Raw genomic sequence first — 13,807 nt, forward strand, 5'->3', positions numbered from 1 at the left:
TGCATCACAGCATTAATTGTTAATTCTGGTAAGTTTTTATCTCAAATAAGGCAACTATCACCATACCAATATGTAAAAATAGACAGTGTCTTATAAGCTTTCTCACAATGGTAAGATGACATCATCCCGCAGGGAATTTGCCCCTTCCAAATAATAGGGAGGGCAGGGTGGGATGGGTTTGTTGCTGGGGACCAAACTAATGAAATCAGTCAGTTTTACGTCTTACCAAAATTACCTCTGACACGCAGGTTTTGCAGTTGGGCTTACTCTGTCAATAAATTTTTCATGGAAAGTTAGGTTATTTAGATCAGTGAGGTTCACATACCATGCTCCAGCTGTAATACGCCAGCTAAATTGCAACCCAGTGGCCCGAAAGAATTAATTCATCTCCCAAAATGTGAAATTAAATCCTAGGGAGTAACATTACATGACTGATGGTGTACTGAATTAAATTAAGGGAAGACTTGGATGCTTGTTAAAAAAATATCACTTACATAAACTGGTTTATAACCACACGTGAGCCTCCTAATGGATCATGTTATGGGGAAGCCACCGTAACAAAAATCTAAACTGTGAATGATCAGAGAGCAGTTTAATTTGGGAGAAAGCACGATTTTGATCTATCCCTCCCTGTTTCATCTCAAATAGTTTCTCTTTAGTACTATGCTGGGGAAGAAGGTACTATGATAAGGTCAACTGGTTTAGGAAAGTTCTAGAAGTAGGGGTAAAGCCTGAGACCCTGCCTGGACATGCCCAGATGACCTGGAACCCTCCTTATGATATGCAGTGTGACTGCCCACAGCTCCAGCAGCAGCAGCAGCAGCAGCAGCAGCACCCTCGGATCATTTAACATTTCTGAAGGAGTCTGAGTATCATTGTGTGCACCCTGCCCATTGATACCTTGAGATGGTCTGAGCTCATTAAACGAACCAACCGAAGCCAGAGGCAGAGGCTCAATTTCGTGGCCACTCCAGACAAGAGGATTGCTTTCTCTGTGCTTTCATTATAGGATGCCCTTTTTGCATGGCTGACCTTATTATTCACACATAAAATGTGCTCATATTTTATTTAGATTTGAAATTTAACACAAAGGGACTATGTAATATAGCACACAAGCCCCTTATTCAAAAAGAGAGTGGCTAAATAAAATAAAAAGGGGACAGGGAACACAGGGGTGGCTGTTTCGCCACACCCAGCAGATACTTCTGGAGGCCCATCGCTCTGTCTCAGTGTGACACAACAGGAGGCTTCTGTTATGCCACAGAGATAAAGGATTTCAACAAAGTAAGGAATGCCTAAGACTGGTAGAGATTCCATTTTTTGTGGTAGGCTTAATTTGGGTTTTATGAGAGTGATAAAGCATACATACACACACATATACATATGCACATACATGTGCACAGACAGCCTGCATGTGAATACCAGAATCTTTGTTCACAAGATTCTCAATCACAGCAGTTCCTACCAACTGCGGATAGAAGATATCAACAAAACTTTCTATCTGTACTAAGCATGTACAGATTTTTCTAATGTTATTATCCCCTAAGCATTGTATTAGCTGTTTACGTAGCATCTCCACTGTATTGGATTTTGTGGGTAATCTAGAGATAATTAAAATGTACAGAAGGATGCAAACACTATAGCATTTTTCATAAAGGATTTGAGCAGCCACAGAGTTTGGTACCCAAAGGGGACCCTAGAAACCTCCATGGATATGGAAGAACTATAGGAAACATAACTATTGTCTGCTGTAGTTTCCTCTCCATTTCCCGTCCCCTCTCCCTTCTGGCTCTGAATAAGAAGTTCAAAGCTCTGGGAGCCCTTGGCTACCTCCCTGGATCTGAGGTTGGTGGTGGGCTTGCCTGCTCTGTCAGGTTAGGCTCCTTGCTGACCCGTGAAGATCCCCTCTCAATGGTGGGGACCTCCCACTCTGTGTTAGATTTTAAGCCCTATGATGTCTCCAGGTTGTCTCCAAGTTTGGAAGTCTTACTCTGCCTTATTTATGTAGGTCTGGTCCTCCAACCTTACTTCATTTCTGCCATCATCCTGAGGATGGAGAAAACACCTGACATGGGCTTGATTCAGAGGCACACACGAGTAATAGGGTTTGAGCTGAAATGTTTGTTTACTTTTAAAAATGCAAATTACTAGAACATGTAATAAGGCTGCAAAACACTGCTGTGAATGTCTAATCCAATTACAAGCCCCAGGTTTTTACCTTGCCGCTCAGCCAGGCTTCCTTATGGTCCACTCTGATGCCTTGAGTCAAACCTCTCATCCTGGACAGTATACTCATCACTGAGCTGTACTAGTGTTTTCTAACATAAGGCAAACATAGAAATGGGTTGGTGTTTATGATATGGATATTTGCCTTCAGGTATGGGGACAGAGAGAGGGCGGGCATGTTTGTATGTGATTTAAAGGCTGAATAGAAATACACTCTATTTAGTAAACAGAAACCAATACTTCTGAATAGCTGCAAAAGGAGGAATAATGAGCACATTGGTACTCAGAAATTTTATTTCAGCCTAAATGTTTCATTTAGGATTCTAGGACTCTTCATCAGAGGCATCGAAGAAAACAGCAGATGCAAGCAGGAGGGACTATTTCAAGAGAATGAATGCATTGTAAAAATCAACAATGTGGAACTCCTGGACAAAACTTTTGCTCAGTAAGCATCTTTTCGTTGTTTTATTTCCTTCATTGATCTCTTGAATATTTATAATCATTACTGAGCTCATTATGATCATAATCATAGGTGGATTGTCTAGCCAATTCCCTTTAAGTGACCTGACCATTCGTTTCTAAGTGCATTTTGTCTTTTAGCATACTCAGAGGTGGCCAACATATGTGCCTAATGTCTGTACTGCAGCAAGCCTTCCTGCCTGCCTGTCTTTCTGGGGCATCTGAGATGGAGGGGTTTGTTTTTCTTAGGTTATGGGTCAGTTAGGCTGGTATTTACTGGCTCTTTTCACAGACAATTAATTCAGCTTATTAATTAACATCATTGATGTCAGTCTTCCTCAAACTGTATAATTTGTGGGTGATGCCTCTGAGAACTCCATGAATAACAGAAACAAGCTGTAAAAAAAATAAGATGTTCTTCCTCAAGAAATCATCTTTCTGAATGTGAAAACTGTTATGGGGAGTATGTTTCTACACAGGAAATAGAATATGCAGAGCCCAGCTGCGTCTAGATAAACATCTGTCCATATATACACACATATATTGATGTGCAGTAAAATTTTGCAGGGCTTCTAAGTTAGGCAAATAAGTAGTGATAATCTTCATTAATAACCAGCAGCCAGTCTTGCTTCTGAGCCAAACTGCCCATAACACAGCATCTCTCTGGCCATCATTTTTCAATAGTGAGGCCTGGTGGTTGCCAGTGGAAGGCATGAATCACTGGAGGCTGCCTAGGGGTAGAAAGAAATGACATCTTTCTAAAACAATTTATTCCATTCAGCTATTGTTGGACAGAATTATGATAATTATTAATAATTATGTTATCTGCACATTTTGCGGCCCTGTTGTACAAAGGCTAGGCAGCTTGATGATCCCTGTTTTATAAAAGTGGAAACTGAGTCAAAAAAGGTTAGCCCTTGGAGGCAAGTAAAAAAAAATAACCTATTAATAACCTGGTTTTAAAATTAGAAGGATTTAAGTTTGTTTTTAATGTGTGCTTCAGTAATTAATTCTGGGTTGATTTTCATATTTAGAAACACTTAAAAGCTGAGAGTTGTCAGCTAAGTTCTATAGTCTTTCTAAGCTTCCACTTGAACTTGTTAAATGCAAGAGAATTATATTTACTTCATGCAGTTGTTAAGAAAAACAAACTAGAGGGGTATACACAGTCATGCATCTGTAGCCACTGTGGAAACTAGTTAGCAGAGTCATACTCAGTGAAAATCCCAGTCCCTCCTATACTTAGGCTACCAGGCTGCTCTGGCTGCCCTGCACCTGTGACAGAACGCAGGAACATTCTGTTTATTCACTTTTTCCAGGGCCCAGGATGTCTTCCGTCAGGCAATGAAATCCCCCAGCGTGACCCTCCGTGTGCTTCTGCCTCAAAACCGCGAACAGTATGAAAAGTCAGTCATTGGACCACTGAACATTTTTGACCACGGTGATGGTGCCTTGAGAACTAAGGCACCGCCTCCTGCCCGTGGGAAACCAGGACTAAAGGCAGCACATCTAACAGGGGCAAACGGTCCTGAGGCAGATGAGTCACCACCCCTGCAGCAAAGCAAGAGCCCTCGGGTTCCAAGACTAGGAAGAAAACCCTCCTCTCCCTCACTCTCCCCTCTCATGGGGTTTGGCAGCAAGAAAAATGCAAAAAAAATTAAGATTGACCTAAAGAAAGGTAATTATTAAATTAAGCTTAATAGCATTCTATTATTGTACCATGTAAAACTGGCTAAGAGAAATGCATTAAGGTTAATTTAGTTAATTCTCTTTTTATTTAATTGTATCAAAGAATAGATTTGAGTGTATACTTGGATAACTTAAAGTTTTTTTTAAACTATAATACTTTTTCTTTTCTCCTGTAAAGTTTAGATTATTTGAAACAAGAAAACCCTGAGGCTAGTAAAGAAGAGAGAGAATCAGTGCAGCGTTGTGTGTCAGCTCTACACTGAGGACACATGAGCGGCCCACTGTCTTCATTTTGAGCATAAGTTAGGGATTTTTTTTAAAGCATCCTTTAGGCCAGTTCAACAATATGGCCTCGGGCTCTATAGAACGATTTTATATCAATACAAGTTTTACTCTTCAGAAAGACACTAGACAATAGTTATTTATTTCAGATTCAACATTACATTTTTTTCAAGATCGTCCTAATATCAGAACTGCAGACAATCTTTCTTAATCTTTTTAAGTTTTCTTTGTCCATCTCCAGCACTGCGGTGCACATGTGTGTGCATGCCTACTGGTGCAGCATTACACTCGTGTCCGTGTACCCATGCACTGCTGTGCACATGTATGTGCATGCCTACTGGTGCAGCATTACACTCATGTCCGTGTATCCATGCACTGCTGTGCACATGTATGTGCATGCCTACTGGTGCAGGATTACACTCGTGTCCGTGTATCCATACACTTCTGTGCACATGTATGTGCATGTCTACTGGTGCAGCATTACATTTGTGTCCGTGTACCCATGCACTGCTGTACAATGTGTGTGCATGCCTATTGGTGCAGCATTACACTCGTGTTCATGTACCCATGCACTTCTGTGCACATGTATGTGCATGCCTACTGGTGCAGCATTACACTCGTGTCCATGTACCCCCATGCACTGCTGTGCACATGTATGTGCATGCCTACTGGTGCAGCATTACACTCGTGTCCGTGTACCCATGCACTTCTGTACACATGTATGTGCATGCCTACTGGTGCAGCATTACACTCGTGTCCGTGTATCTATGCACTGCTGTGCACATGTATATGCATGCCTACTGGTGCAGCATTACACTCATGTCCGTGTACCCATGCACTGCTGTGCACATGTATGTGCATGCCTACTGGTGCAGCATTACACTCATGTCCATGTACCCATGCACTGCTGTACAATGTGTGTGCATGCCTATTGGTGCAGCATTACACTTGTGTCCGTGTACCCATGCACTGCTGTATTCCTGTTCATTCTCTAACCTCCACTTGTTAGTCCCTCCTCCCATTGTAACTTCCTAAAATCCTGTGGTTTTCCAAGTCAATCCAAAGGCTCTAATTGGTTTTTAAATCATTTAATTAATAATTTAATGGCCATGAGGAAATTTTAAATATTATTTGTGAATTTCAAAAATAAATAGCATGTATATTTCATTAGGATGTAGAGATTATTCTGAAAAGATTTCTCTGATCAAAATTTTATTCACTTATGAAAATCTTATCCTGGGAATAAAGCAACTTGAGAAACTGCACAGTTTGATGTGCTTATTTGTAAATGCATTACAAATAAGTGATGTCCAAATGCATTATTATATACCAATAAGCCAGCTATGTATATGGGTTAGGTACTTTGAACATAAAGAAATGAATCCATCACAGAGTCAGGAAAAGATGTCCTAAAGGAGAGAGCCGATCAACAAGGGTTCACTGCCTCTGTGTAAATGTGAAGCTATAATAGGCATGCCTTAATAGATAAATGGTTGTAGGAAGGAAGAGAGAAAAAAATTACAATTTTTGCTGAGGTTTTCAGCAAGGGCAAATTGCATACTGAAAATGTCATTGATTGAAATTAGAATTTTAAGTAGACGAGGCTATTTGATAATGGCAGGATCTGGATTGAAGAAAGAGAAACAGCAAAGTTTGAAATATTCATAATTATATTCAGGAAAGAGAAAGAAACACAGAGACCTAGAGAGATAGAGAGGTGAGAGGAGAGAGGACAAATGAGCCAAACAGATGCTAGCTCTGTTCTATAAGGAGATGACAATTAACAATGAATCTCTGATCAAGGAAAGTGTGGCAAGAGGAGAAATTGGCCCAATACAGACCTTGGGCATCATCTGTGCTTATGTGAGAACACAGTGGTGTGAGTTCTAGATTGCCAGGCTTGGTAGGATGCGAGAGATATGAAAATAAAGATATTATAAATGAAGGGAGAGTTAATTGCTGAAAATGATAGTTTTCAAAGATTGATAAGAAATAAGGTCAAGTATGGAAAGCCTTACTGGTATGGTCATAGGAAAAATGTGTCTATCTGCTTCCTAAATCCGTAACAAGAAATATGAAATGGGCTCAGAATTTTGGAAGTTTCAGTCCAGGACTTGTTGGCAAGTTGCTTTTAGACTTACAACAAAACCATGGAGCATGTTGGGGATGTAAGACAGCACAAGCCTCTCACTTTCCAGCAGCCTGGAAGCAAAGACAGAGAAACATGAGGTCTGAGGGGCCATGGCTCCTTCTGTGGAAGGCCCCTCGTGACCTAACTTCCTTCCACTAAGCCCCATGCCCCAAAGGCTCGACTAATCCCAGCGTGTTACAGGCTGGAGATTATGACCTTTGAAGGGTTCTCATCCAAACAGTGGTACTTTATTCATGACAGAAGCTTCGAGAACTAATAATGGATTACAGATTATTTACAGTTGAGAAATCTGCATGTATCTTTAGACAGAATAGAAGGGTGAAATTAGAGGTTTCAGAGAACAAGAAGGAGACATCTTAGACCCTTCTGCGACAAGACAGTGGCTCCAGCAGTAAAGCAGTCAGGACACATGTAGAAGGCTGAGCCACAAACTTCTCAGTGCTGGAGAGACCCACAAAACCCCAACAGAGGAGATTGTCTGCTTGGGAGGAAAGGTGAAGTCAGGAGGTAGATTGCTGAGCAGTCGATACTCCAGGCATAAGGACAGCGCACATCGTCTGGTCAAACCTGAGTAAACAAAAGGATTGCGTGTATATGTCAGATCCTAACTTCACTTTGACACTACCGTTGCCTGGTTGGAACTGTAATCTTTATGTAAAACAGGAAAACTGACTCCTATGTAGTCTCCTGGAGTGTAAATAATTTACTTGGTCTACTTTAATGCAAAGTAGGCAGAGTTTACTAATGGAGTAGATGGAATGTTATCCATGCTTAAGCTGACAGTGCATTTTTTTTTTCTGGTCTTGCACGCTAGGTCCTGAAGGACTTGGTTTCACTGTGGTAACCAGAGACTCTTCCATACATGGTCCTGGCCCCATTTTCGTTAAAAACATCTTACCAAAGGGAGCAGCAATAAAAGATGGCCGCCTACAGTCAGGAGACAGAATTTTAGAGGTAAGAACTGGTGTTAATATCTCCAGTAAAATATTTCTTTATTTTTAAATTAGTTTAAAAATTTTTTTATTTAAGAAAATAAATAGATAGCTGTATTAGTCACTGGCTGTCCTGTGTTGGTCCAGTACCATCCAAAATCACTAGCAACTACAGATGTCCAACTCCTGTATGTTAATGATGTTGTATTTGCATATAAATGATGCCTTAAACTATCAGTACAGACTGAGTAAGTTATATTTAGGAATTTATATTACATGCAAATATATTCTATATAAATATTATATTAATTATATGATTTGTACATGTATATATTATATGCATGTAATAACAATGAAAAAGAGGGGAATGTTTGAAGGGAGGAAAGGGAACAGAAAATGTTATTATAATTTCAAAAATAAAAGAAAACTTATCTAGATGAGTTATAATAGCTAACTCAATCCAAATGCCACTCAAACAGTTATCCTGTCCTGTGTAGAATGTGAGGATAAAAGTTTGCCCATGTTCAGGACAGATGCAGCCTTTTCAGTATTTTTGATCTGAACTTGATTAAATTTCTACTATTAAATTCACAGATGTTAAGGGCTGACTATATATTAATGTTTAATTTTTAATGTAACATATATTAGAAAATATTACTTGTAGAGAAGATAACGACTTCAATTATAAAACTAGTTAACGAGGATCCTAACAGTACATGTCCCCAAGAAGGTCAGAGATGTGGGACCACATAATAACATTTCCTATCTCCTTTCTTTTGCCTGTGATAGTTGAATTAATCTAGGAGTTTGCTAAATACTTAGTTGGAGCTAACGATTTCATAGTTTCACACAAATCTTCATAGTAGTGTCTTCAAAACTTTGAGGGGTCTCTTATTGATGCTGCCAGACCCAAATCAGCATTGCTTGTACTAAACCGGGAATAGGTATGCTGAGCTGGTTTTGCATGGAGAATTATTTAGAATGGTCCACATATGGGGCTTGTTTCTCCTATTTATTTCTACCCAATAACATTATCCTCTCAATAAAGAGCTCTGGTCAATCAGCCTGGAGGGAAATCTTGTTTGAGACTGGCTACTTTTAAATCTCCCATGGCATGAAAAGTTGCTTTCAAAATGTTATCGCTGCAAATGTATGCTTTGGAAACATATTAGCACTCCATGCGGTTCTAGATCACAAAAGATGCTCTGGCTGACAAATGAAGCTCTGGGTTTGACTCCCAGTAACTTATAGTCACATGATGACAGCACTTTTCTAGAGAAAAGGAACATTTAGGGTTATACCAAAACACTTGTATTTCCAGAGTACTTTGCCATATGTTAAGTAATTTACTTTGGCATTGTATATTGCAATTCAGTCCATACTTATTTGATGAATTAATTTCTGGTGCTTCTCAGTCTGACCCCCTCCCGTCACCCCTACCCTTGTGTAAAAATGTGTTGACTTAGGAAAATTTTCCAATAGAAAATAATTTCCTAATTGAGTTTGTCTAGTATCAAAATTATGACGGCCAAACTGTGCGTGTTTGCCCACGTGTTTAGTATCACCTTTTCAGAGCTTCATGAACTTATGAACCCGGTTTGTTGCATACTTAATTCACAAAATAGAACTTAAAAAACAAGCAAACAAAAAGCACTTAGGAGCTGAGCTGTGCATCGCAGCACATGTCTATAATCCCAGCACTCAAGAGGCCAGCCTGGTCTACAAAGCGAGTCCAGGACAGCCAAGGCTACATAGAGAGACCCTGTCTTGAAAAACAAAAACAAAAACAAAAACAAAAACAAAGAGCTCTGCCAGAAACACCCCAGTTCAAGGAGAGCCTTTGCTATAGAGCAAGACCTGTCTCTAATGAAAGGTGGGGAGGGCAGTAGGAAACGTCCTGACTGTGTTTATGTACATGACTCTACTTGTTAGGTAAATGGCAGAGATGTCACAGGAAGAACTCAGGAAGAGCTTGTGGCCATGCTGAGAAGCACCAAGCAGGGAGAGACTGTGTCGCTGGTTATTGCACGCCAAGAAGGAAGCTTCCTACCCCGAGAGCTGGTAATGTTCAAACCTCTGTCTCCCTGAGGTTTTTTGAGCAGAGATTAGCATCCATGTGGAACTCACACTAGCTGAGTACTGACATTTAATTATAGCCTATGTTTATTACAAACATTGACTGTGGGGCGTTATCCTGTTTGGAGTGTCAGACTTGTAGGACTGCGGATGCACTGACAGGGTGTGTGTCTACACTGACCCTTGAGAGAACAAACTCAGATACGTTTTGGTAACAAGTAGCTCTCCGAGTAGTTCAGCAAAAATACACATTGAGCTTATTTTGTGAACAATTTGCGCAACCTAGTTTATAGGCCTCCTCAAGTGAGTGATCTAAGTACCATCTTAGTGGGAGACATTGGTAAATGGGGAAACTGGGTGAGGAATATGTAGACTAATGTCTTGTTATCTTCGTTATCTTCACATCCTCTCTAAATCCACAACTGTTTAAACTTAAAAGTTAACATAAGTAAAAGAAAAAAATAACTCCAAAGGAGGTAACTCATAGTTGGCACTGGGCTTTTTATTTTTATTTGCTAGCCTGTAGATCTAATAGGAGCATTGTTCTTTCATAGAGGGTAACTCCATTATATATATATATATATATATATATATATATATATATATATATGTGTGTGTGTGTGTGTGTGTGTGTGTGTGTGTGTGTGTGTGTGTGTGTGTGTGTGTAGTGTATGTATATACATATGTGTATATATGGAAGCTTGTACATGAGTAATTTCCATATGACTTTCTTGAAAGGTCTTTGGAGTTAGTTTTCCCTCTCCATTCTACCTCTTCAACCCTTCCAACCCCATCCAGTTTGACTTTTCTAATTCCATTACTCTTCCCTGCCCCTTTATATACTCAATTCTATCTCCCTTCCCTTGAAAGCACCCTGATGACATCCACACACAACCACTTCAAGGGCCTTTAATACTTTCTTGACCTCTGTGGGCTTCCCACAGAAAACATGCAAGGCTAAAATTTAAAGCTAGCATCCACATACAGTGAGAAAACATGTCACATTTGTCCTTTTGTATTACCTCACTCAGGATGACAGTGTGTGATGATTTTATTTATTTGTAAAAAGCTCTATTCATTTACCTGCAAATTTCATACTTTTGTATTTCTTAATAGATGATAATTCCATTGTATAAAAGGACTACATGTTCATTACCTGCTCAACAGTTGATGGACATCTAGGCTGTTTTTATGTCCTGGGTATTGTGAATAAAGCAGCAATTAACACAGATGAGCAGGTAGCTCTGTGGTCGGATATGGAGACCTTTGGGTCTATGCGCAAGTGTGGCATAGCTGGATCATAAGATATGTGTCTGTGTTCTAAGGGAAGCTGCACATGATGTCAACAGTGGCTGCAGCAGTTTTCACTCCCAACAGCAGTGAATAAGTATCCCTATTTTCCAATATACATTCCAGAATTTATTGTCATTTTTTTTTTAATCTTAGTCATTCTGACTGTAGGAGTTGTTGGCCACTGGGCCCGCTCAGACCTGCAAACATTACAGAAAACTGCCTTTACTTTTGCTTAGCTTGCCGTAGTTGGCAGTACAACCCTATTGCTGAAGGTACCATATACTTGAGTGGTAGAAGGTGGGCAAATCAATTTGCTGCTAACCTGGAATGTCTACTGGCTAGCTTTCATCGCCCTGAGAGGTGCGAGGTGCTCTGCATGTGGCCAGAGAAGAACAGTAATCAGTCCTCTCTGCCAGTGATCTTGTGGGATGTAATAGTGCGAGACACTGTAAAATATGTCCACTGGTCAGTGTTTTAGGAATAACCAAACACTTTCTGATTGGGTTAAGTTCTGATCCACAACAAGAACCTTTGTGTACATAGACCCTAGCAGAGAATTTACTGTTATTATTCTACTAAGTGGATGTAGTACCAAACTAGCTCGTAAGAAACTATTGCTATACCCATAGATGGGTGCATTCCTCAACTCTCAGCAACAAGCCCCTTCTTATAATAGATGATGATTAACATAGAGAGCTAGAGCTGGTCAACAGGCAGAGAAGAAGAGACTTCAGTGTCCCCAGCCCCAGATGCAGCATCTGTATCATACAGCTCCTCACAAAACTCAGGGGACATTGGAGAAGAGAAGGGCAGAAAGACTGTACAAGCCGGAATCATGGGTGACGACAACAAAACAGTGTTTTCTGAACAAAACAGGGCAGTTGCACATACAAACTCACAGTAGTTCTGACAGCATGCATAAGACCTGTACAAGCACAAGCCAGACAAAGTTCCACCATAGAGGGGAAAGGGAGGGCAGGAAGTTTTAACCTCTAGCTGAATAACTGCTGGCAATTGATTGCTTCTGGGAGACAGATTGTAAGGTTTCTTTAAGGGTATGGCCACGGTAGGACAACCATGATCCAGGAGTTATCCCTGCACCCAAGAGTATTTATGCAACAGAAGTGGGAGTTGTTGGACTTTTGAAGAAGAGGAAGAGGAAAAGGAAGAAGAAGAAGAAGAGGAGGAGGAGGAGGAGGAGGAGGAGGAGGGAGAAATAGAAAGGGGAGGAGGAGAGAAAGACAGAAAGCAAGAAGTTAGGGAGATAGGAGTGGATCTGTAAGGAGTTCTGGGAGAGAGTGTTCAAAGTACATAAATCCTCCCTTTAGTCAGGGGGACATGAGTTATGGAAAGGATTAAAAAGCTTTTATTTTATTTTTTTTTTAGTTCTGTGTCTTCCATGGATTTTGTTTGTTTTGGCAGTGGATATGTGCATAAGATATATTTGATACTGAGTATGGAGTTGTACGTGAAGCACACAGTTATTCACAATGCCTTTTCTAATGCGATCAGTGCCTATTAAGTTGTATATACTTTGGGTCTGGTTAATTTTTCTGTGTGAGGCTTTTAATTATTGATGTTTCTATAACACAGTATGTAAAATTAATTTTAAAAATAAATTTTTAAAGGATTAATAAAATATTGCTTTAAAAAGAAAAATTTAATGAATGGAAGTAAAAAACCACCGGAGTGTTCAAAATGGGGATGAAGACTTTGAAGGGCTCTGTGTGGTCCTGTAATTACTCTGAACAGAGGAACTGAGCCTGGTCTGAACTCGAAGGAAGGTGTGTCCTAAGAAGAGAATTTATTAAAAACGAATCTCCTCCCACCTACAAACTACTTATCTAGTAATTTTTCCCAATTTTATGATCAAAGATGTATAAAAATTCATGTACATTGACTTTTTCCCCTCACGTAGTATAGAAACATGTTTGATGCTGTACAATTCCAGGTGTTCGTTAGATAAAGAACTAGATATTTCTGAAATATATCCAGTATCTTAAAATGATATTTTGAATAATTATTTGTAAGTTGTAAAAAATCTATAGCATAATTCTAATTGAGATGTGGGGTATAACATTATATATGGAACATTACTAAATTATATTAAAGACTTGAAAAATAATCGGCAATAAATACACTTAAAATGTTGGAGTTTTATACGTTCGGATGCTCAAAGATAATTTAAAAGGAGTTTTACTCCTAAAAACAACAAAGGATGTGTAATCAAAAGACTCTTGATTACCTCTTGTTTTGAATTTTTATTTCCTTGGAGTCTGTAATGCACCGCCACCGCCATGTATAAGTGACAGGATAGGTTTCCAGAGGTAAGTGGCCAATCAGTGCGGTCGAGTTGGGAGACTACTGGCTGTCTAAGGGGCCGTTTAGAGTAATTGTTATCAAATATGTGATTGGGAAATAAACATGCTGCCTTTCTTTAAACCATTAAATTATTAATCAACCTAAGCATCAGTTGAATGAATCCCCTACTACCGTCTGAGTACAAAGAGATTCTAGGAGTGAACAATAATTACAACTCATTTTCATCTTGTATTGAGCTTTGTCCAAAGCAAGGTTGGAAGAGGTAACGTTATGAGACCTTCTCAGCTGTGCGAATGTACAAGGAGGAAATGAATTCCTTAGAATATTCTACTTTTCTATCAAAAGTGTTGGGCCATGAGAAGGCTCAGCAGGTGGA

At 39.7% G+C, this 13,807-nt stretch overlaps 1 protein-coding gene across 3 annotated transcripts in view; it reads left to right on the top strand.

Moving 5' to 3' along the window:
- Positions 1 to 13,807, top strand: part of PARD3B (par-3 family cell polarity regulator beta) — a 982,300-nt gene that overhangs the window by 508,885 nt on the left and 459,608 nt on the right. For all 3 annotated transcript variants that reach the window (XM_084778917.1, XM_084778918.1, XM_084778919.1), the window contains 4 exons: positions 2,546 to 2,671; positions 4,005 to 4,363; positions 7,623 to 7,762; positions 9,673 to 9,801. In XM_084778917.1, coding sequence (XP_084635043.1) covers positions 2,546 to 2,671; positions 4,005 to 4,363; positions 7,623 to 7,762; positions 9,673 to 9,801 — 754 coding nt within the window. The remainder of the gene's footprint in view (positions 1 to 2,545; positions 2,672 to 4,004; positions 4,364 to 7,622; positions 7,763 to 9,672; positions 9,802 to 13,807) is intronic.

The sequence above is a fragment of the Acomys minous genome (genome assembly GCF_964271855.1).
Source record: "Acomys minous genome assembly, chromosome: 4".
Classification (NCBI taxonomy): domain Eukaryota; kingdom Metazoa; phylum Chordata; class Mammalia; order Rodentia; family Muridae; genus Acomys; species Acomys minous.